General features: G+C 52.7%; 1 protein-coding gene across 3 annotated transcripts in view; it reads left to right on the top strand.

Moving 5' to 3' along the window:
* The window catches only part of OSBP2 (oxysterol binding protein 2), a 102,059-nt gene that overhangs the window by 42,969 nt on the left and 38,251 nt on the right, over positions 1–20,839 (top strand). Inside the window, exon 1 of one of the 3 annotated variants that reach the window (XM_050318255.1) lies at positions 4,591–5,013. The exons of the other annotated variants lie outside the window; for them this stretch is intronic. Coding sequence (XP_050174212.1) covers positions 4,935–5,013 — 79 coding nt within the window. The 5' untranslated portion in view covers positions 4,591–4,934. Of the gene's footprint in view, positions 1–4,590; positions 5,014–20,839 lie in introns of those variants that run through there. 3 annotated transcript variants of the gene reach the window in all.

The raw sequence follows: 20,839 nt of genomic DNA, 5'->3' as shown, positions 1-20,839 counted from the left end.
CGTTTTTCTTCTTTATTTTTTACTCTGTAGATAATTCTTCCTTTGATGCACAGAGCAAGAGAGAAGGTCCAGTGTTACCTACTTGGCTGGAGAAGGTTTAAATGCTGAATATGTTTTGCTTTTGAAACTCTGGAGAGTTTTCTTGCAGTGTAAGCACAGGGAGAATGACTTCTGCTGGGAGGGAGGAGAGAACCAGAAAAGGTTTGGAGAAGAGTGAGGCCCTGGCCCAGGTTGCCCAGAGAAGCTGTGGCTGCCCCTGGATCCCTGGAAGTGTCCAAGGCCAGGTTGGACAGGGCTTGGAGCAACCTGGGCTGGTGGAAGGTGTCCCTGCCCATGGCACGGGGTGGAATGAGAGGGTTTTAAGGTCCCTCCAACCCAAACCATTCCATGAATCTGTGATAATTAAGACACGTTCACTTCACACCTGTGTAGGGGAATATGTTTTTTTTGGGACATCCTACTTTAAAAAGCAGGAATTTGGAGAGCTGAGGAACACTCATCCCTTTAGGCAATATTTGAAAAAAATCAAATTTTATTAGAAAAAGCAGAGGGCGAAGATGTGTTGTGTGTTTTCCAATACACCAAAGGTTTTTGCAGAGGGAAGTGGCCACTTCTCCCTTGTGTCTGCAGGGGGCAGAGACAATCCCTGCAGCTGGAGCAGAGAGATAATTTGGCAGTTGGGAATAACTCTGCCTACAAAACACATGAATCCTAAAGCAGGAACACCTGGAATCAGCACAGCTGTTTTATTTTAATGTTATTTTTTTTCCTGTGTTTGGGATATTTGGGCATTTCTGTAAAGAACGTTTGAAGGCAGTTTTGTATTATATTGCACAGTAAATTATTATAGTTATTATAATTAATACTTTAGTCTATTTTAGAATAATTCAATGCAGGTAGAAGTGCCCAGAATTAATTTTAGGTGTTTTTAGCATCCTGCCTTCCACAAGGACTTGAAATTCATCAGGGTGCCCATCTGTGTGCTGCTCTCAACACACAGCTCTGCCCTGACCTGCTCCCGAAGAGATCCCAAAAGAGGGGCTGGTTTTATGCTTTGGAAACTTCTAAAAGGTGAAATTTTGGAACTGGAAACTTCTAAAAGGTGAAATTCCCCAAGTTTCTGTGTTCTCTGAGCCCGTTGGGTGCCTCCCGTGTGCTGGGGCAGCGCAAGGCGGGCAGGGGTGAGTGTGGGGTGCAGGGAGAGGAGGAGGAGGAGAGGGAGGAGGAGAAGGAGGAGGAGGCATCTCCCAGCCCCGGGGCTCAGAGCTGCGGAGCAGAGGGAGAGGGCAGGGCAGAGATGAGGATATGGAGCCTGCGGAGAGCGGCCCGGGGGAAGGCTGTGCCGGGGTCGGAGCCGATGGACGCTGATCCCCCCCCGGCCGGCCCTGCCCCACGGAGCTCGGCCCCTCCGGAGCGCTGGATGAGGAAGAGGTGCTGTGGGAAGCGCAGTACGTAATTCCATGGACCCACTCTGCTGAGGAGGGAAGGGGGGTGGCTGAGCTCAGGGGGTGTGACCCCCAGGTTGTGGGGCTGTCTGAGTGCTGGGGCTGCAGCGTGTGGGGTCGAGCTCCTTTTGGAGCGTGTGGTGGGTTTGGGAGAGAGCCTGAAGTTCCTTAGGGACTTAAACTAATATTTAAGTTGATAAAGTGATGTGTCCCCCCTATGTGAGGGATCTCCAGAGCTCACAGCAGGTCCTTGTGTGGGGCAGCCCTTCCACCTTCCACGATGGTCAGGTTGGATGGGGCTTGGAGCAACCTGGGCTGGTGGAAGGTGTCCCTGCCCATGGCAGGGGGTGGGATTGGGTGAGCTGTAGGGTCCTTTCCCACCCAAACCATTCCAGGATCCTACACACTGGAAGGAACCTCTGAATTAGGCAGAAATTGCTTCAGCTGCTCCAAATAAAGTGTTTCTGATAGTTTTATAGTGGCTGAGCTGGAGGTGGAGTTGGTTTGGTCCCACCGGTCCTGTCAGGCTCTGGATTTTGAAATCTTCATTTTTATCAGTTTTGGATGTGGCAGAGGTGGAAAGATCCTAGAAAATTAGGGACCTTGGATGAATTCAAGATTAGTTGAATGATGAGGAGAAACAGAGATGTCAGGTGAAGTGTGCAGCCCTGGACTGCAGCGGGGGGGTGTTGGTGGGCGTGCTTGGGAACGGGAAAGCAGGGAGGACTTCAAGTGTCTCCACTTTGTTTTGGAATTTCATGAAACTTGGACAAAGAAATCAGACTAAACCCAAACTACAGCCATCCACCAACCTTCCCACCTCATTTTCTTACAGGCAGAGTATTTTGAAGGTAGAAATTGCATTTTTAAAGGTGTTTTTACTATAGTTGATGCAGTTTCCTGGAAGGTGAATGATCTGGTATTGCTGGTAGAGCCCGTGGTCCAGGAGCATGTCCATGGGATGCTGGCTGTGCCATGGGGAGGTGGATTGTCCCCTTCTGGTTCCCCTCATGTTTATCCCAGCCTTTCCATGGCCCCTTGAGCAGTCCTGGCTGTCCCACCCCCCAACTCCAGTTCCTACCTGACCCACCTCCTGAGTCTCAGTGTCTCAGCAAGAGGTAACGTTGTGATTCCAGTAATTCCTGTGGAAGGCAAGCAAGGAGAAATCTCATCCTGACAGAGCAACAGGGCAGGTAGCACTTCCCAGGCACCTTCTGCTGATCCTGGGACCCAGGTAACTCTTACTTTTGAGCAGAATGAACTAAATTCAGGGATAATCTGTTGTTAAACAGGGAACTTCAGGACTGCTTTCCAGTTTAGATGAGTAACTGCAGGTGTGACTTAAATATTGGCAGGAGGAGATGGGGGCAGCTGGCAGAAGAGATACAGAGCTGTAGCAGTTTGGGAACATTATCCTGATGCAGAGAATCTTAGTTTTGCTTAGTTTTGCTTTCTGTGATCCTGTTACTGCAATGGGAGTGCAGCCCAATTGTGTTCAGCCTCCACTGCAATGAAGAAGTTGCTTAAAAGAGCAAAGTAAAGAGCATGTTGGTGGAAAAACTCTTCCCTAGGGGTTTAGACAGACATCAAGTGCATTTTCCTGTAGTAGACTGGTGGTGATCACTGAGCAGGGCAGTGCCCTCCCTGTGCTGGCACTGCTGGGGCACCTCCAGCCCTGGGGGCACTTCTGGGCCCCTCAGACAGGAGAGACACTGAGGGGCTGGAGCAGCAGGAGCGGCTGAGGGAGCTGGGGGGGCTCAGCCTGGAGAAAAGGAGGCTCAGGGGGACCTTCTGGCTCTGCAACTCCCAGACAGGAGGGGGGAGCCAGGGGGTTCAGGCTCTGCTCCCAGGGAACAGGGACAGGAGGAGAGGGAATGGCCTCAGGGTGTGCCAGGGGAGGGTCAGGTTGGACATCAGGAGGAATTTCTGCAAGGAAAGGGTGGTGAGGGCAGGGCAGTGGTGGAGTCCCCATCCCTGGAAGGATTTCAAAGCCCTGTGGATGTGGTCCCTGGGACAGGGGTCAGTGGTGGCCTTGGCAGTGCTGGGGGATGGTTGGACTGGATGATCTCAGAGGGCTTTTCCAACCTTAATGATTCTCTGATTCCATGGTTTTCAGGGAAAAGGAGTGCCTGTAGGCAATGACAGCTCTGCTGATCACAGGCCCCCCCAGGGGTTGGGGATTGAGGATATGGGGGGTGTGGTGTGTGTGTTCACTCTGAGGTACAGCCCTCTATGTGGATTGGCTCTGGTCTCAGTGTCAAAACACAGATCCTGCTTCCAGATCTTGGATCTGATATCAGAACTGGAAATGCTCATTCTGAGCCAAATCCCATCAAGGCCCTCCCCCCTCCAATTAAAAATCACATTTCTTGTGGTGTTTGTTTTCCCCTGAAAAGCTGCTGGTTCTTACCCAAACCATCAGTATATGCCAGTAATTTAATGAAACCTTTGTATGCACATGCATTGCCAGCATTAGTTTTCCTGCCTTGAATGTGCAGTGTTAGCTTGATTTTCCTGAATTTGCCCTTTTTCCCCCTGGAATTGCTCCCACAGTCCTTGTCTCTATTTAAATATGTATCCACTGAGACTGGTTGCAACTTAAAAGCTGGAATAGAATCCTTGGCTTTTTCCTTTGAAATCCTTGTAGTCCAGCTGAAATGGGAGAAAATGATCAGATATTAATTATTAGTCCTTGTGGATTTGTGGCAGCATTCCGGGGATCCCCAATTCCCACTCCGTGCTGTGGGTCCCGCTGCACACCCAGAGCAGCTGCTGAGATCAGAGTGAACTGTGATTTATGCCGCATTTTTCCTCTGGAATTACTCATTCCCCTGACACTGGGAAAATACTAAAGGCTGGGAAAATCCAATCCTTCCACAATAGAGGGGGGAGAAAACGGGCCTCAGGAGGGCAGGGGTTGGAGGAACCTGCGAGGGTTTGGTACTGAACTCTTGGGATGTGAAACCCTGCAGAGCGAGTAAAATGGATAATGGAGTTTCTGATAGAAAGAGAGGAATTCTGATACTTATTTTAAGCAAATGTCCTAAAAATAACCTCCAACAGCATTTAAAGGGACAAGCTTCCAAATATCATCCTCCCTCCCCAAAAAACCAGCATCCCTTTGGTTTTGGGGCTGAATATCCTGCAGCACCGCTGCGGAACCAGCCCCAGCTGAACCTCCCCTGGGCAGCGCTGCTGGTGTCCTTCTCTTCCCCCTTTTTTTTTGGCAGGATGAGGCCGGTTTCTGGCAGGGATGGAGTTAAGGCTGCTCCGTGGTGCATGCTGGTACGAGGGGGTTTGATGGTGGTGTTCTGCTACCAGCATGTGCCGGGAATGTCTGATGGGAAATGTGGAACTGTAAGTGCAGCGCTGCTGCTGAATAAGGACATCTCCCTCTGCCTTCGTTTCTTGCTTCCTGTGTATTTTTTTCTCTGCATCCTAAAGCTCCCAGCCATGTAGCACCTCGGCCAGAGCGATCGCGCTGTGGGGATGAAGGGTAGGGGCTGCTGGGAGACGGGATCCATCCGTTCCTTCTGCAACGCCGGCTGTCTGAATAAATTCCACACGGGTTAGTGGCCTTCCCGGCGTCCTCCTTCCTGCTGGACGGATCCACCCAGTGTGGGGCTTCCTGGGTGCGCTGGGAGTGACAGAGGGGCTGCTCCAGTGGGGTGGGGAGGGGGTGTTTAACCCCACACCGGAGCCCTGGGAGACAGAGGAATGTTCAAACTCCTCCATGTGGGTGTGTGGTGGCACGTGTGGCTCTGCCCCGCAGGCATCACATGCCACGTCCCTGCTCGGTTTGGTTGGAGACGTACGAAGTGTGGGGCAAAGCCTCTGTGCTTTACTGGGTGTTTGAAACTCCAGCAGCTCAGATTTACTCAGTTTGGATGTGAAAAGTGTTAAATTTGGTGGTGATTTGTGCTTTCTGGGCACCTTGAATATCTCCCAGGATTATTGATGTGTAATGGGTGGTCAGCCCCCGTTTGGACCTGTGTTGGTGTCGGGAAATGAGATGTATTTTTTTAGTTCTAAGCCGAATTCCTTTGGAGTTGAGATGGAATGAGGGCATTGCTGTGTCAGTCCTGTGCTGCTCCCTGCCCACGCTTTGGTCCCACATGTCAGGAGGCAGAGATGTTCTCCAGGAACACTGAGCTGTGGTTTAAGGTGTGCACTATAATCTCCATCTCTCACTGCTCCCTGCATTATTCCAGGTGTTTCCCGTGGCCAGTCCGAGCAGAGCTCAGCACTGGGTGTGCAGGAGCATTGTCCTTTGTGGGGCAAGGGATGTTCTGCCCAAACCTGCCCTGGTTTGGGGCAGAAATCCCTGTTTTGTGAGTGCTACAGGACAATTGTGGTGTGATTTTTTCCTGAGTGGGATGAAGCAGGAATGGACTGGGGGTCCTGCCTTTCAGTTCAGCTTTTATTTTGCTTCATGGCAGCACATTTCCTGGAGGCCTTCCAGGCAAGGTTGGACAGGGCTTGGAGCAACCTGGGCTAGTGGGAGGTGTGGAAGGGCTAGTGGAAAGGGGTGGAATGAGATGAGCTTTAACGTGCCTTTGCACTCAAACCATTCCATGATTCTTTGGTGGACAGGCCAGGCAAAACCTGGTGTCTCACAGCAAAGGCAACAGGGTGATGGTGAGAAATGAGGATTTGCAGGATGCTCTCTGCCTTCCTTCCAGGGCAGCGAGGGCTCCCCTGTCCTGGGCACTGGCAGCTCTTTGTGTCCTGTGTTGATTCCGGTCCCTGTGGTGCTCCGAGGGTCGGTGATACACACCTGGGATTCCTGGTGGTCAGATCCAAATGTTGCTCCTTTGATGTAGTTTGGGATAATTGTAGTGCCAGGACAAGGGGGAATGGCTTCCCACTGACAGAAAGCAGGTTGAGATGGGATATTGGGAAGGAATTGTTCCCTGTGAGGGTGGGCAGGCCCTGGCCCAGGTTGCCCAGAGAAGCTGTGGCTGCCCCTGGATCCCTGGAAGTGTCCAAGGCCAGGTTGGATGGGGCTTGGAGCAACCTGGGCTGGTGGAAGGTGTCCCTGCCCATGGTTGGATGAGCTTTAAGGTCCCTTCCAACACAAACCATTCCATGATTCCCTGATTCCATGGAGCCTGAGTGTCCCTCCTGTCCCTGCACTCTCCGCATGGCCGCGGTCCTGTCAAGCATCACTTCACAATAAATTATTTTATCTAAATGTAATTTCCTTCCTCCAGAAAAGGACGAGGAAAGGAGGAATGCAAATAGGTCAAAGCCAAATTGAAGCAGTTGAGGATTTACAGCTGGCTTCAGATGAGCAAAACAAAAAAAAAAAAAAGCGCTTTTTATCAAATCCAGATTGTCCCCTTCCCTTTAGTTTCCTTCTCGAGCTGTTTTTCCAGCTGGGTGACGTAAGGACATTCATGTACCAGGAGAGCAGCACAGAGCTTTACATAACTGGGCTTCAGCAGAGAATGAAATGCCCCAAACCAGAATTATTCTCATAAAAAGCTGAAACCAGCCTTGTGTGAAAACTGGCGGGAAGGTGGTGAGTGGTGAGCACTGGGGAAACAGGGAGGGGCTTCAGGGAGACCTTGGAACTGCAGGGATGAACCTGGGGAGATGCCTCCAAGGGTGTCTGAGGTGAGATTGGGAGTTGTTTCCCTGCCTGGGCTGGTCTTTTTCTACCCTCAAAGCATCTTTCCCCCATTTTATGGGAGTGTTTTGGGAAAGCTCTGCAGTGACATGGATAAAGCTTTCCCTGTATGGCGGAGCCACATCCATATGACACATGGAGCAAACTTGGCAAACCTGGAAGGATCTTGGCCCTGGGACATGACAAGCAAATATTTTACATGTTTTAACAACAAAAGCTGGGAAAACATTGGCTTTTAAAACCAACTTACTGTAAAAACTGTGATGTGCAAACTGTGTCCCTCCAGTGAGCACATTTCCCCTTGGAAATGAGACACTTTGGAAGGGAAAATACTTCCCAAGGAGGCTTTGCTTTTCATTTAGAAATCTTCATGCTGAAATAGTTGTTTCCTTACCAAAATTTTGTCCTTAAATCCACTTACCTCCCCAAAAGGTTTGAGGTGTGTTTAGAATCTTGATGGCTTTTAATGAGCAGCCCAGGGAAAAGCTTGGCCCTGGCTCTGCTTGGCAGGAGATTCCTTGGGAACAGAAGCCTGGAGGCTTTGGGTGGCTTTAATACTTCCTTTTGTGCTTTTAAGATAAAACCAATCATTGAATCATGGAATGGGTTGGGTTGGAAGGGATCTTAAAGCCCATCCAGTGCCACCACCTGCCATGGGCAGGGACACCTTCCACCAGCCCAGGTTGCTCCAAGCCCCATCCAACCTGGCCTTGGACACTTCCAGGGATCCAGGGGCAGGCACAGCTTCTCTGGGCAACCTGGGCCAGGGACCTTTTAATTAGGCAGTGATGAACAGAGGTGAAGAGGGATTTGTGGAGATGTTTTGTTCTGTATTTGTATGGTAAAGGGCTGGTCCAGTTTGGGTAGAGCCTCGTGGGATCCCGGGTTCTTGGATGTTCACCAAATTAAGGTGGAGGGAATGAGGTGCTGAGGAGAAAGTGAAATACAGACACCACACTTGCTGTGCATGGAGAGGTCTGTGGGTAACTAACAGATAAAGATAATTAGCTTATCTTTAGTTAATTCTGAGGATCTCAAAGCTCTTTCCAGTTAGAAGCAGCTCTGCTCCGGCTTTCAGAGGACGTTTCCTACAGGAATATCCCTTTCCAGGTCTGTGCTGTCCTTTTGATTCCTAGGCCTGGGTTTCTTCCCACATCCCCAGCCCAGCAAATGCAGTGTCATTAATATTTGATGGTGCCATGGTGGATAATCCTCTCCTGGGAGGCAGATCCTGGGCTGTCACCTGGCAGCTCCCCGGGCTGGTGGGTGATGGGCACCTACCCTGAGGTGCACACAGGCCATAAAAGAGATGCAGAAATCCATTTCTCTGCCTCCAGACGTGCAGGGTGCATTTATTTCATGGCCCAGCTGGGAAGCATTTCAATGAGTGTTTAAATTCTGCTCAGGAATGAGAGCTGCGTTCAGTTCTGAGGAGGGTCAGGCACACGTGGCTGCTGGAGCGTTGATGATGGACACGCTGTAACCTGCTCCCAAAGCAGATGTGTTGGTTCAGCCTTTATCCAGATTTATTTAGAAATTTCCTGGGGGAGGGGGGCTCTTTCCTGATGGCTTTGACAGCTCCTTCCTTGGCAAGGCAGAGGAAGGTCATCCATGAGCAGAGGAAGCCCAAAATAGGGGGTGATGTCTAATCCCTGTCCCCTGACACCCCCCAGTGGGCCCTGGACCATTTCTCCTGTGTGATGTGGCTCCTCTGGAAAGCAAGGAAGCCATAAAGGCATCTTGCCAGGATACAAAGCGTGGGGAGATGCTGAATCCATTGGTTTCCTGGTCATCCTGCCCCGGGGTTAGGAGCTGTCTGGAGCTTGGGCTTGGGCTGTGGCTGCCTGGAGCTGCTGAGGGGCTGCAGGTGTTTTGTTGTGGCTTTAGCAGCTGTGGCTGCTGGTTTACTTGTGAAAGTAGGGCTGTTGGATTGGAGCCCCTGGTGGTCCAGTGGTAAAGGCGCCGCGCTGTCACCGCGGAGACCCGGGTTCGATTCCCGGTCAGGGCCACTCCCGGGCAGGTGGGGCTCGTTAGCCCTTAAAGGCAATCCATCTACGTCCTAAGGACCTCGCTGCCACCGTCCAAGCTCGCTTGGCCCCGGCAGATGAACCTTAGGATTAAAGGGTGGGCTCAGTTCCGCGCACACTGTGTCTCACCTAAAAAATCCAATGCGCAGGCTGGAAGGTGGAAAGACCTTCCCCGGATCTTCGCTCGCGAAGACTGGCCATTATTATTATTAGGGCTGTTGGATTAATGTTTTTGGAAATAAAGACTGGATGCTCCATGTCCCTCCCATGGATCATGCACATGGGGTGCACGGACTTGGGACCCTGCCTGGCTTCCTTCACTCTGGGTGGTTTTACCAGGTGGAATAGCAGTGCAGGAATGTCCATGGGGATGTTTGGAGATGTTTCTTGGGGTGGAATCCTCTCGCTTTAAGCACTGTCAGCTCTAGGGAGGAGCAGCTCTGGGATGTTCAGTGATGGAAGTGGAAGGAGCTGCCCTCGACCCCCATGGCCAATGGAGGGTCTGTGTGCACTGTGCTGTGTTGGGAGGCTTTGGTGGGATCTCAGGGCAAGGTTCTTCCCCCAGAGGGTGGTTGGCACTGAACAGGCTCCCCAGGGCAGTGGGCACAGCCCCAAGGCTGCCAGAGCTCCAGGAGGTTTGGACAACACTCTGAGGGAGAGGGTGGGATTGTTGGGATGTCTGTGCAGGGTCAGGGGGTGGACTGGATGATCCTGGTGGGTCCCTTCCAGCTCAGGGTACTCCAGGATTCTGTGACAGGGCACACAGTGGTTTGGGCAGCCCCTGCATCCCCCCAGGGTGTGCTGGGATGGTCTCACAGGGCAGTGAGTGTCTGATGGGGCCTCACTCTGCAGTCAGGGAGCATCGCAGCCCCCCCCGAGCCGGCCAAGCCTTTGCAGCAGGGAGCCCTCAATGCTCAGTGAAGCAGCAAATCACATGCCAAGGGCAGGGAATGTTCATTTTCTTTCCAAATGATGCCCTACTTGCCCTGTTCCCCTTCATTTTTAGCAATCATAGAGGTGGGTTCCTTCCCATGTGCACGTGTGACTCGGATGGGATTGAGGATGCACCCCAAGGATGTGCAAGTGCCAGTGGAAATGGTCTGGGGACGTGGTTTAGTGGTGGCCTTGGCAGTGCTGGGTTAATGGTTGGATGACCTTTTGCACCCCAGTAATTCTGTGTTTCTCTGGCGTGGATGTGCAGGATTGGTGCTGGAGCACCTCGGTGCAAGGCAGGAGCTGCTCCTGCTCAGAGCTGATGGGCAGCAATCACTAATAACACGAGTTTATTAGCTGTATCTTAATTACAAAGTGGAGTAATTAGGGAGGAAGTGGCCATCTTGACAGCCTGGTGGTGTAATTAGAGCCCAGAAACACGTTGATAGAATTGCGAAGGAGATGAACTCCAGCAAATGGCTCTGCAAATAGAGGCCTGTGAGCAGCAGGAGTGGATTGATTTCTTTCTTTTCCCTTTTTTCCTGAGCTGGCTGCACTGACAGCCAGCACAGCACTTCTAGGGGGATGGTGCTGCATGGAGTGACTGCCCTTCTCACTCTCTGTGCCAGTCCCCAGCCAAAATACGGATGGGGGAGCAATTCCAGGCATGGATTGCTGATTCAGAGGAGCTTTTTGCAGTAAATCATATGCAGTAGCTGCTGTGCAGGGAGCAGAGCATGGCCTGGCCTCAGCCAGCACTGCCTGCCCTGCTCTGTGTCCTGCTGTCAGAGCATCTGTCTGTGCAGCCAGTGCTGCTGTGCCGGTGGCTCCTCATGGGATCAAAACTGGATTTACATGTGCTCACACAGCAGGGACTGATCCTGGCCCCAGGAGGGGGTCTGGGAGTTGTCCTGGCTCATTGCAGGGCTGGGGGAGCACCAAGGAGCCCCCGAGAGCTGCCTGAGGATCCCTGACAACCCCCTATCCTACTGTCTGTGGGGTAATGGCAGAGCAGGCCTCGTGTCTGGAGCCCTCCTCCCTGGCCCAGGGCTGTCATTCACATCATCTCCAGCAAAAATCCAGGCTGGATGATCCCTGTGTTTGCAAAGTGAAGCACAGGCACTTCACCATCTCCACAGTGGAGCTGTTTGACAATATAAAGAAAACACGATCCTCATGGAGCTTCCCTTCATCCCAGTTCATCCCCCTGGAGCTGTGGCACAGCCGGGTGGTGACGCTGCTGGATGTCACTTTAGGGCAGGATTTTGATGCCAAAAAGGTTTCAGCTCCATTCATTCATGTTGTCCCTGCTCCTCTTCCCTTGTCCTGCCGTGTCCCTCCAGCAGCTCTTGGATCCACTGGCTCCTGTTGACCCCAGAGATGTTGCAGCTCCAGCACCATCGGGCTCGTGGCTGGATGTGCATGTGAGGTGGGAGAAAGGGACAAAAAGAGACATGAGGACACATCAGGAGCTGCTGCATCTGCTGGGGCTTCTCTGTTCAAAGAGCACTTCAGGTCAGATGGAGCAGCACCTGAGGAGAGCGATCCCATGGAACTGCGTGGGATCTGTGGGCATTGAGGAGAAGCCAAGGAGCAGATGATGAGGATGAATATTGGAATACCTTGTAGGCTTTTGGAGCATGAACTTGCTGTTCCTGAAGGGATCCATGGGGATGTGAAGGAGCCCTGGGGGCACTTCTGGGCCCCTCAGACAGGAGAGACACTGAGGGGCTGGAGCGTGTGCAGGGAAGGGAACGGAGCTGGGAAGGGGCTGGAGCAGCAGGAGCGGCTGAGGGAGCTGGGGGGGCTCAGCCTGGAGAAAAGGAGGCTCAGGGGGGACCTTCTGGCTCTGCAACTCCCTGACAGGAGGGGGGAGCTGGTGGGTAGGTTGGGCTCTGCTCCCAGGGAACAGGGACAGGAGGAGAGGGAATGGCCTCAAGTTGTGCCAGGGGAGGGTCAGGTTGGATATCAGGAAGAATTTCTTCCTGGAAAGGGTGGTCAGGCCTTGGAAGGGGCTGCCCAGGGCAGTGGTGGAGTCCCCATCTCTGGAGGTGTCCAAGGAAAGACTGGGCATGGCACTCAGAGCTCTGGGCTGGGGGACAAGGTGCAGATTGGTCACAGGGTGGACTTGATGGTCTTGGAGGTCGTTTCCAACCTGAAAAATTGTTGATTCTTAGGGCTGTTTGCCCATTAATGACTCTCTTTTGCCCCCTCAAAAACAGTTCTTTGTGACCTTGCTACCCTGGTGTTTCATCACTGAGTGAAAGGAAGGAGGGAAAAAGGAGAAGGGCAGGTGTCCCCGTTGTCACCTGTGACTGTCACGGTGCCAGCCCTGCCTGTGCACTGGGCTGGGCTGTGGCCTCCTCCACATCAGCATTTCAGCCTCTCAGAATTTTCCAGAATTCAGGAAAAGGGGTGCTTCTTCCTGTGCTCTGGTGCCAGCCCAGGCCTCAGCAGCGAGCAGGGTGTGACAGTGGCAACCCCCTCATTAAATCTGTGTCTTGGCTGCTCATTGTCAATTAATGAGGCTCGAATGGTGCTGCTGAACTGCAGCTGTTAATGAATGAACATCTAGTCCAGTAAAATACACATTTTTTTGTGCAGACAGTTGTCCCACCTCGTGCAGGGAAGCTCAGAGAATTCCTGAGGAATTCCAGTTCTTGTTGGCAGTTGTTGGTATGAAAGGTGTGCAGCCCCTTCACTTGGGTTTTGATCTGTCACCCCCCAGCCCCCCAGTGCTGCTCCCTCCCTGCGTTCACCGGTCCCAGCGCAGGGTTCATGGAATCATGGAATATCCTGAGTTGGAAGGGACCTCCAAGGATCACTGAATCCAACTCCTGGCCCTGCCCAGGACACCCTAACAATTCCACCGTGTGCCTGCCCCGTGCCTCGCTTGGTCTCTCACGTTCAGGTGAGATTCCGTGTTTCCCTGAAGCTTCTCCCTGTTGGAAAAATCTTCCCTACAAAGGGAAAATATTCCCCAGAACGGGACTAACTGAAGCTCGGTCTTTGCTGCCAGTTCAGACCCTTCTCAAGCCCGTCCTGGTTGGCCAGTGGTCAGGAGGAGGATGGAGGAGGTGTGTGCCCAGGACTCGCCCTGGCTGTGGGTTCTGAGGGAGCAGGATTTAAATCCATAGGCAGAGGGGGTGTACAAAAGCATACCTTTTGGGGCTCCTGCTGACCTGCTGCTGTGCTCCCTGAGCCTGGGGCTGGGAGACTGCCAGGTCCTGCACATCCCTGCCATGCCTCTAGAATGTCCTGACCTCCGGGAATCGGAGGACGGTGGGTAAGTGACACCCGCCGGATCCTCTTTCCCCGGGTAAGCTGAGCCCGGCGGCTCAGGCGGATTTCAGGCCACGTTAGGCCGTGTGTCCGTGCTCTGTGTCCGCAGTGCAGCTCAGCCCGGCTGGCTGGCTCTCCAGAGCCTCTGCTGAGCTGGGTTAGGGCCTGCAGGGACGTTGCTGTGTGCAGGCTCCAGGCGAGGGGCACGTTAGCTCCTGCCTTTGGGAGAAGGGAGGCTCAGGCACCCTCTCCGAGCTGCTGTGGGTGGCTCAGCAGCAGCAGGGATTTCGGGATGGGCTGCCCAAGTCCCAGCAGACCGTCACCTCTGCTGTCCTGCTGCTGGCTGTCCCAGCCCCCGGCACTGAGGGGCTTTGCTGTTCCTGTGGGATCCTGCAGGGCCACGGGTGTGACGGGGGCCAGGGCCATCATCCCTTCCTGCCTCCATCTGCTGCTGCTCCCCTTCCCTGGAAATGAGGGCTCTTGGCATCTCCTGCTTGTTATCGAGGGTTAGTGAGGAAGGAGGGAGCTGACAGGATTGTAGCAGTGTCCTTTGCACATCTCCTCTGCTTTCCGTGAGCCTGGGGCAGGGGGGACTTCCAGAAAAAAAAGAAACTGTTGGTAAAAACATAAAATAAACTAATCTTGGGCCAGTTTGGTTGTGGTGAACCCTCTGGGAGTAGTCCTGGATACACCAGGGATGCCGTTATCCTTGAGGGATGGCAGCTCACGTGAGCTGATGTGCCTCTCCAGGGCCAGCCGGTTCCCAAATCCCAGCTGTGCCACCTCCTTTCCCTGATGGATGTCAGGAGGAGAGGCCGCCCATCTGTGCATTCCCTCCTTGTGCTGCTGACACTGGAGGTGGACCTGAGGCTGGAAGATGTTTAAGCATGGTTAAAAATGCATGTTCAGTGACGCACACAGGGAGACATCCAAGACCTCCGAGGGGTTTGGGTAGCGGCCTGGCAGGGTTTGCTGTTGTGTGTGGAAGGAGGGGGTGTCACCCCATATCTGTGACACTGCTCTCTTGGTGAGTTTCCGCTCGGAAAAAAACTCATTTGCTCCAAAGTGTTTGAATTTTAGGCCATTTCTGCCCTTCCCCAGGTTTTTTCCTGGCTAAAGAAGCTGCTCGTGCCCAGCCCGGTGCCACTCCGTGCCTGCTCCGGCCTGTCACCTGTGCAGGGATGCAGGGACTCCTTGTCCCCACGCCCGTGGTGCCACCAGACTGTGGCAGCTCCCCCATTTCTGCACAGGGGGAGCAGTGCCAATCCACAGTGATCACTGCATGCTGAAGGATTTAGTGACTAAATAAACAGAAACAGTTAATTGACAAAATTTGTACATTTTCTCATGTGCTTCATTCGTCTGTTGGACAAGAGCAAATGATTTAGTTACTTATGATGCCACCTGTGTCCATGGGACTAAATTCTCACTTGGAGACAGTCCTGGAGCCATAGGGAGTGTGAGTCCTTCCTGCAGGGATGTCTTGGATCACGTGTGGGCCGTGAATTCGGAGGGTACAAATAGATGAGGGGGAGGGTGGTTTAGTCAAGGACAAATGTGTGATGATCAGCTGGATGTGGATCTTTCAGAGCCCGGGGACACAGAAAGGGACACAGAGGTTTGTGTTTCTGTCTTGCTGATCTGGATTTATCCAGGGATGGGAAATGCTTTCACAGGCAGTGTTAGGGGGGGTGTTGGTGGAGAGAGTAACCAGATACCCTGCTGTGTGTGCAGAATCTGGGAGTGATGCTGGGAGGAGATGGGGCCTCCTGCAAGGTCATCATCCCAGCCAGCTCCCAGAATGGTTTGGGTGGGAAGGGACCTTAAAGTTCAGCTCTTTTCACCCCCTGCCACAGGCAGGGACACCTTCCACCAGCCCAGGTTGTTCCAAACCCCGTCCAACCTGGCCTTGGATACATTCAGAGATCCAGGGGCAGCCACAGCTTCTCTGGGCAACCTGTGCCAGGGCCTCCTCAACCTCACAGGAAAGAATTTCTTCCCAATATCCCATCTATCCCTACCCTCTGGCAGTGGGAAGCCATTCCCTGTGTCCTGTCCCTCCATGCCTTGTCCCCAGTCCCTCTCCAGCTCTCCTGGAGCCCCTTTAGGCCCTGCAAGGGGCTCTCAGGTCCCCCTGGAGCCTTCTCCCCAGGTGAACCCCCCCAGCTGTCCCAGCCTGGCTCCAGAGCAGAGGGGCTCCAGCCCTGGGAGCATCTCCGTGACCTCCTCTGGACCAGCAGCTCCATGTCCTTCTTTCTTGGAATCCATGGAAGGCAGAAGAGCAACTGGATTTGAGCTGGATTTGACTTCATTAGGGAGCTCAGAGCCTCTCCCTGGGCAGTGTCCTACTCTGTCTGCTTTGATTTTATTTAATTTAATGCAGAGCAGCACCCAGGGAGCCGACAGAGCCATCCTGGTGTGTGGCACACGGTTTGATCCTCTGACAGCCTGGGAGGTCTCTGTGCTCAGCAGACTCCTTAAGTGATTCATCAGTGGAATTTTGGCATGAAAACCTGTGATTGTTAAAGGTGTAAAGAGGGAACAGGTTCTCTCTGCAGATGGGACACTCTCCAGTTAAATATAAGGCAGGAATGTTTTAGGATGAGGGCAGTGAAGCCCTGGCCCAGGTTTCCCAGAGAAGCTGTGGCTGCCCCTGGATCCCTGGAAGTGTCCAAGGCCAGGTTGGACGGGGCTTGGAGCAGCCTGGGCTGGTGGAAGGTGTCCCTGCCCATGGCAGAGGATGGGACTGGATGATCTTTAAGGTCCCTTCCAATCCAGACCATCCTGCAATGCTGTGATTCTGTGATCCACTGACAAGTAGCACCCTTGGAAATGCTCCCACTGATCCCTTCAGTCTCTCCAGCTGGAAGTGCTGGGATCCCCAAACCCTTCCTGGGCTGGCCAAGGAAAGGAAGAGCAGGAGGTGATGCTGCTGGCACTGAGGTTGAGTGGTTGCCTCTTGCCAGTGGGGCCAGTCCAGGCCTTTCCCTCAGGGATCCCTGGCAGGGAAGCAGGTCTGCAGGTGGGAATAGCAACAGTCACTGTCCCTGGCCTGCAGGTCCCTGTTCCTGCACACCTGGAACCTGGAGCTCTCGTGCAGCTGAGCTCTGCACCCCGGGCTGCTCCTTCCTGGAGGTTGGCACTTGGTGTGTTGTTGCTGCTCTGAGCTGGATAATGAAGAGCTTCTATTTTTATCAAGCCATTACTTTATATTTTTTTATTTTCTTTCCTGGCAATCAGCTGTGCTGCTGAGCCTCCAATTATCTGCTAATGAGCCGTTGTTTCCCTATAATCACACCTTCCTCACCGTATTTTTTCTCACTGCTATTCACAAGTGGCCACAGGGGACAGGAAGGACATTTGGCCGAGTCCAGCAGGACTAACTGTGACTCTCCAGAGTTCCCACAAAAGCATCAGCTGGGCTTATTTTGTCTCCACTCGTGTTCCCTTGCCAGCTCTGCCCTTCAATCCCTGAGACTCCAGTTTAGCAGGTTTGGGAGCTGGCTCTGGACTCCTCCTGCTGCTGCCAAACTTTTTATTCCAATGGAATGGGAGAGCAGAGTGTTGTAGTCAAAGGACAGGACAAAAACCCAACCACCAACCCTCCACCTCCTCCAAAATCCAGTGAACTGGCATCTTGCAAAGCTCTCCTGACTCCTCCTGAGAAGAGTTTTGGAAAGGTGGTGGAGAAATCCTCTGGAAGGACTTGTGGAAGCAGCACTGGTGCCTGGCTGTGTTTCATCCCACATGTATATATTATATATATATGTTTTATGTAGGTATATGTAGAATCACTGAATGTTTTTTAGGTTGGAAAAGCCCTCTGAGACCATCGAGTCCAACCATCCCCCAGCACTGCCAAGACAACCTGAGATGGTTTGTGGACTGTCAGTATGTCTCCAGGTGACTTCCTCCCACTTCTGCCAAACAGTGTCCTTCCAGTCACTGTCTCCCTGTGGGATGTGTTTCCCAGCCCCAGTGCCATCCTCAGGAGTGCCTTTTCCTGGTGTACATCTGGGAGTGCAGGATCCCAAACCAGCCACAGGACTTACCAGAAATTACACTGTGTCCCAGACATGATTTCTGTGTTCCTTTAACCCTGAATTTCTTTGCTTTTTTTATCTCACTTTTACAATTTCCATTGTCATTTATATCAGATTCATAATTACCTTGACCTTTGGCTCCTTCTGTGCTGCCCAGGGCCTGTTGGGTTGGGTCTCTCCACGGATGCCTCGTGGAATCTTGTGTTGATCTTGTCCTGTATTTCATCTCCATTTCTCCAGTGTGTCCCTCTTACTTGGAGTTTAACCCCTGCCTTCTGGTGTGTTCCTGTAGCCTGATTTACCAGCTCTCTGGGGGTGTTCAGGAGTTTGGGTGATGGGAAAATCCCATGCTGGGGAGGGCATGTCTGCAGCCTGGATGAAGTGCAGCATTTGCTGCTGAGGATTATTGACCAGGAACATCATCATTTAGTGATTGCAGCAATAAGACGTTCAACAGCCAGACTGGGAATGCTGCAGTAATGGGAATGGAACTGCTTTGTGCTTTCCCACTGCTTTTTTTCCAGGAAACAAGAGGTTCTTTACATGTGTTAAGGGACTGGGATGTCCACTCTGCATTCAGGCATTTTAATATGGATTTTATAGCTGACAACATCAGGTGGGTCAGAATCCATCCCTGCTGTGGTTCCATGGATCCAACACCCTTATGGCAAGGAGAGCTTGAGCAGGAAGAATTTCCAGAGCGTAGGGCTCCTATGTGGTTCTGTGCTGGAATGGGGCAAATGTTTCTCTGCCAACTGAATCCCCAAAATGAAACCTGGTGTGCTTTTTTTTCTTGGAAACGAGGTCCATGGGTCTTCCTGCAGCATGGAAGGACAGTCCTGGGTAGGGTCTGCTTGTGCCAGAGCAAACGCTTGTTCCATGGAGGCTGGTGGGTGCTGGTGCTGCGTCTGCTCCCATTTTAGTGCCCTCCTTCTTTGAATCAGCTTTCTCATGGTTTGGAGGAAATTCCTTGGGCAGCCTCCTCTCGGGAGCTACGTTCCTTCCAAGAAGGCATCTTGGCCCCTTTGCTTTGGGCTCCCTTGGGCACATTCCCAGCTGTAACTCCGTGTTCTTGTCTGGCTGCTTTCCTTTAGGAAGCAGAGAATCACATGATCCCAGATTGGTTTGGGTTGGAAGGGACCATAAAGAGACCATCTCATTCCATCCCCTGCCATGGGCAGGGACACCTTCCACCAGACTCAGGTTGCTCCAAATCCCGTCCAACCTGGCCTTGGACACTTCCAGGGATCCAGGGGCAGCCACAGCTTCTCTGGGCAACCTGTGCCAGGACCTCACCACCCTCACAGGCAAGAATTCCCATCTATCCCTGCCCTCTGTCAGTGGGAAGCCATTCCCTGTGTCCTGTCCCTCCAGGCCTTGTCCCCAGTCCCTCTCCAGCTCTCCTGGAGCCCCTTTAGGCCCTGCAAGGGGCTCTCAGGTCTCCCTGGAGCCTTCTCTTCTCCAGGTGAACCCCCCCAGCTGTCCCAGCCTGGCTCCAGAGCAGAGGGGCTCCAGCTCTGGCAGCATCTCCGTGGCCTCCTCTGGCCTCTCTCCAGCAGCTCCACGTGCTCCCTGTGCTGTTCCCAGGGCTGGGGCAGCTCTGCAGGGGGGTCTCAGCTGAGGGGGCAGAAGGGCTGCCCTGCTGCCCATGCTGGGGGAATTTTCCCTATTGATTTTTAACCAGATTTATGTGTTGAATTTCTGTTACTGCAAGTTCATATTAATCTGTTTTTTCACCCAGAAGCTCTAATTACGAGTGACAAAGTTGCTCTCAGTGTAGAATCCTCGAGTAACTCAGGTCTGGAGGCCTCTGATCCGACCCCCTGCACAAACTGGTGCCATCGTGGGTCTCACCACACGAGTCCTTGGACTTCAGTTGCTGCAGAACTTCCTCATTTCACTTGTCTCCAGAGTCCTTGCAGATTCCAGGTGAACCTGATGGGCTGTTTCCTTAGGAGCAGTGGTCTTTGAGCTCTGGGTTGAGGAGCCCCATCACCAGGTTGGGGTCCTCCTGCCTCGGCTGGGCCCACCACCCGCTCCTACCTCAGGAAATGTCCCAGCTTGTCACGAGCAGCCAATTTTCCCTATTTTTAGGCTTCCATTTGCCTGAGCTGCTTTCCCTTTGCATTAGCAGGGAGAAGCAACAGCCCTTGCCAGGCCAGTGGTAATTGCTGAGCGCTCACCCGGATTTGGAATGATTTATGAATGATTATTTTCCGTACTATTTTGATGATTAATTCCCAGTGTAATTCTTTATAACCACCAGAATTCCGCCTGTGCCTGCATCTGCAGCTGCTATAAAAACCCATCCATCTCCCTGGCAGCCAGGCAAGGATATTAAATATAGATCCCTGCTCCCATTTAATATTCATAGCGATTAAAAGTGATGAAAGCAGATGTGTCTGCGAGAGCCAACGTGGAAATTGCTCTGGTTGAGAGATGATGGGCGAGCAGCGTATCCCAGAGAACCAGAGAATTCCATACAGGAATGACTCTGAATCAAACCCTTGGTTGGTGCTGGGGTGAACAGGGGATCTGCAGAGGAGGTGGGATCAGTTTCTGCGGTGTTTGTGGTGAGGAGCAAGGCCTTGGAGTTTGGGATGGCCATAGCAGGGGTTGGATTTGATGCTGGGTGTCCTCAGGCACCTCCTCCACTCTGCTTAAGGGAGGAATAGAGGCTTTTACCAGATCAGTGGGATATTTTTCCTACTTCTAGGTACAAAACTCCCAGACAGGTGTGGGAAAAGGCAGGGGAAAGCACACAAGAGGTGGAGCTGAGAAGATGGAGGTACAGCATGTGCCATGCTGGTGGTGTGGCCATTGGGCACCCTAAGATAGCTTGTTCAGGGGATTTTGGGAATGACCAGTGTCCTGGGGTTGCTGTGGGCTGGGAACTTGGATGCTGCCAAGCTCAGCTCCCCAGTGGTTTATGTGCAGGTCTGGCTGCTGAGATAGAAGGTGGTAGCTGCTGAGATGTCCCACTGGCACTGCCCCTGGTGGCTTTGGGAGAGCCCAGGAGCAGTGTTTGAATTCAAGGCATCAGCACTCCCCCTGAGCTGTTCCATTAGGGCTTTCCCTGGTGACAGCAGTCAGGGATCTCTTTGCTCTGGCTTGGCCTCACTCCTGCACTTCCAGCCCCACTGTCGGCTCACTCCAGCTGAAAGGCAGATTTAATTTCCAGCCCAGGGCCAGCCCTGCCCTGGGAGGTTCCCGAGGCTCCAGTGGAGTGGTGGGAGAGCAGCTCAGTGTGCAGGAGGCTTGGGGAGAAATTCAGGGTGCTGTAGGAGGGATGAGGACTGTTGCTGAAAGTGAGGATACTTGGGAAGGTTTTCCACTCACAGGGATGTAGGAAGAGGAGAGCTGTGCTGGACTTGGAGAGGAAGGTAAGGGATGAACTGCCCTCCCCAGCTGTGCTGTGGGGTTGGAGAGCTGTGGTGCTTTGGAGACATCACAGCCGGACTCTGGATGTAGTTTGGG

The sequence above is a fragment of the Myiozetetes cayanensis genome, unplaced genomic scaffold (genome assembly GCF_022539395.1).
Source record: "Myiozetetes cayanensis isolate MyiCay16 unplaced genomic scaffold, myiCay2020 scf21, whole genome shotgun sequence".
Classification (NCBI taxonomy): Eukaryota; Metazoa; Chordata; class Aves; order Passeriformes; family Tyrannidae; genus Myiozetetes; species Myiozetetes cayanensis.
This window is presented reverse-complemented; position numbering and strand designations above follow the sequence as displayed.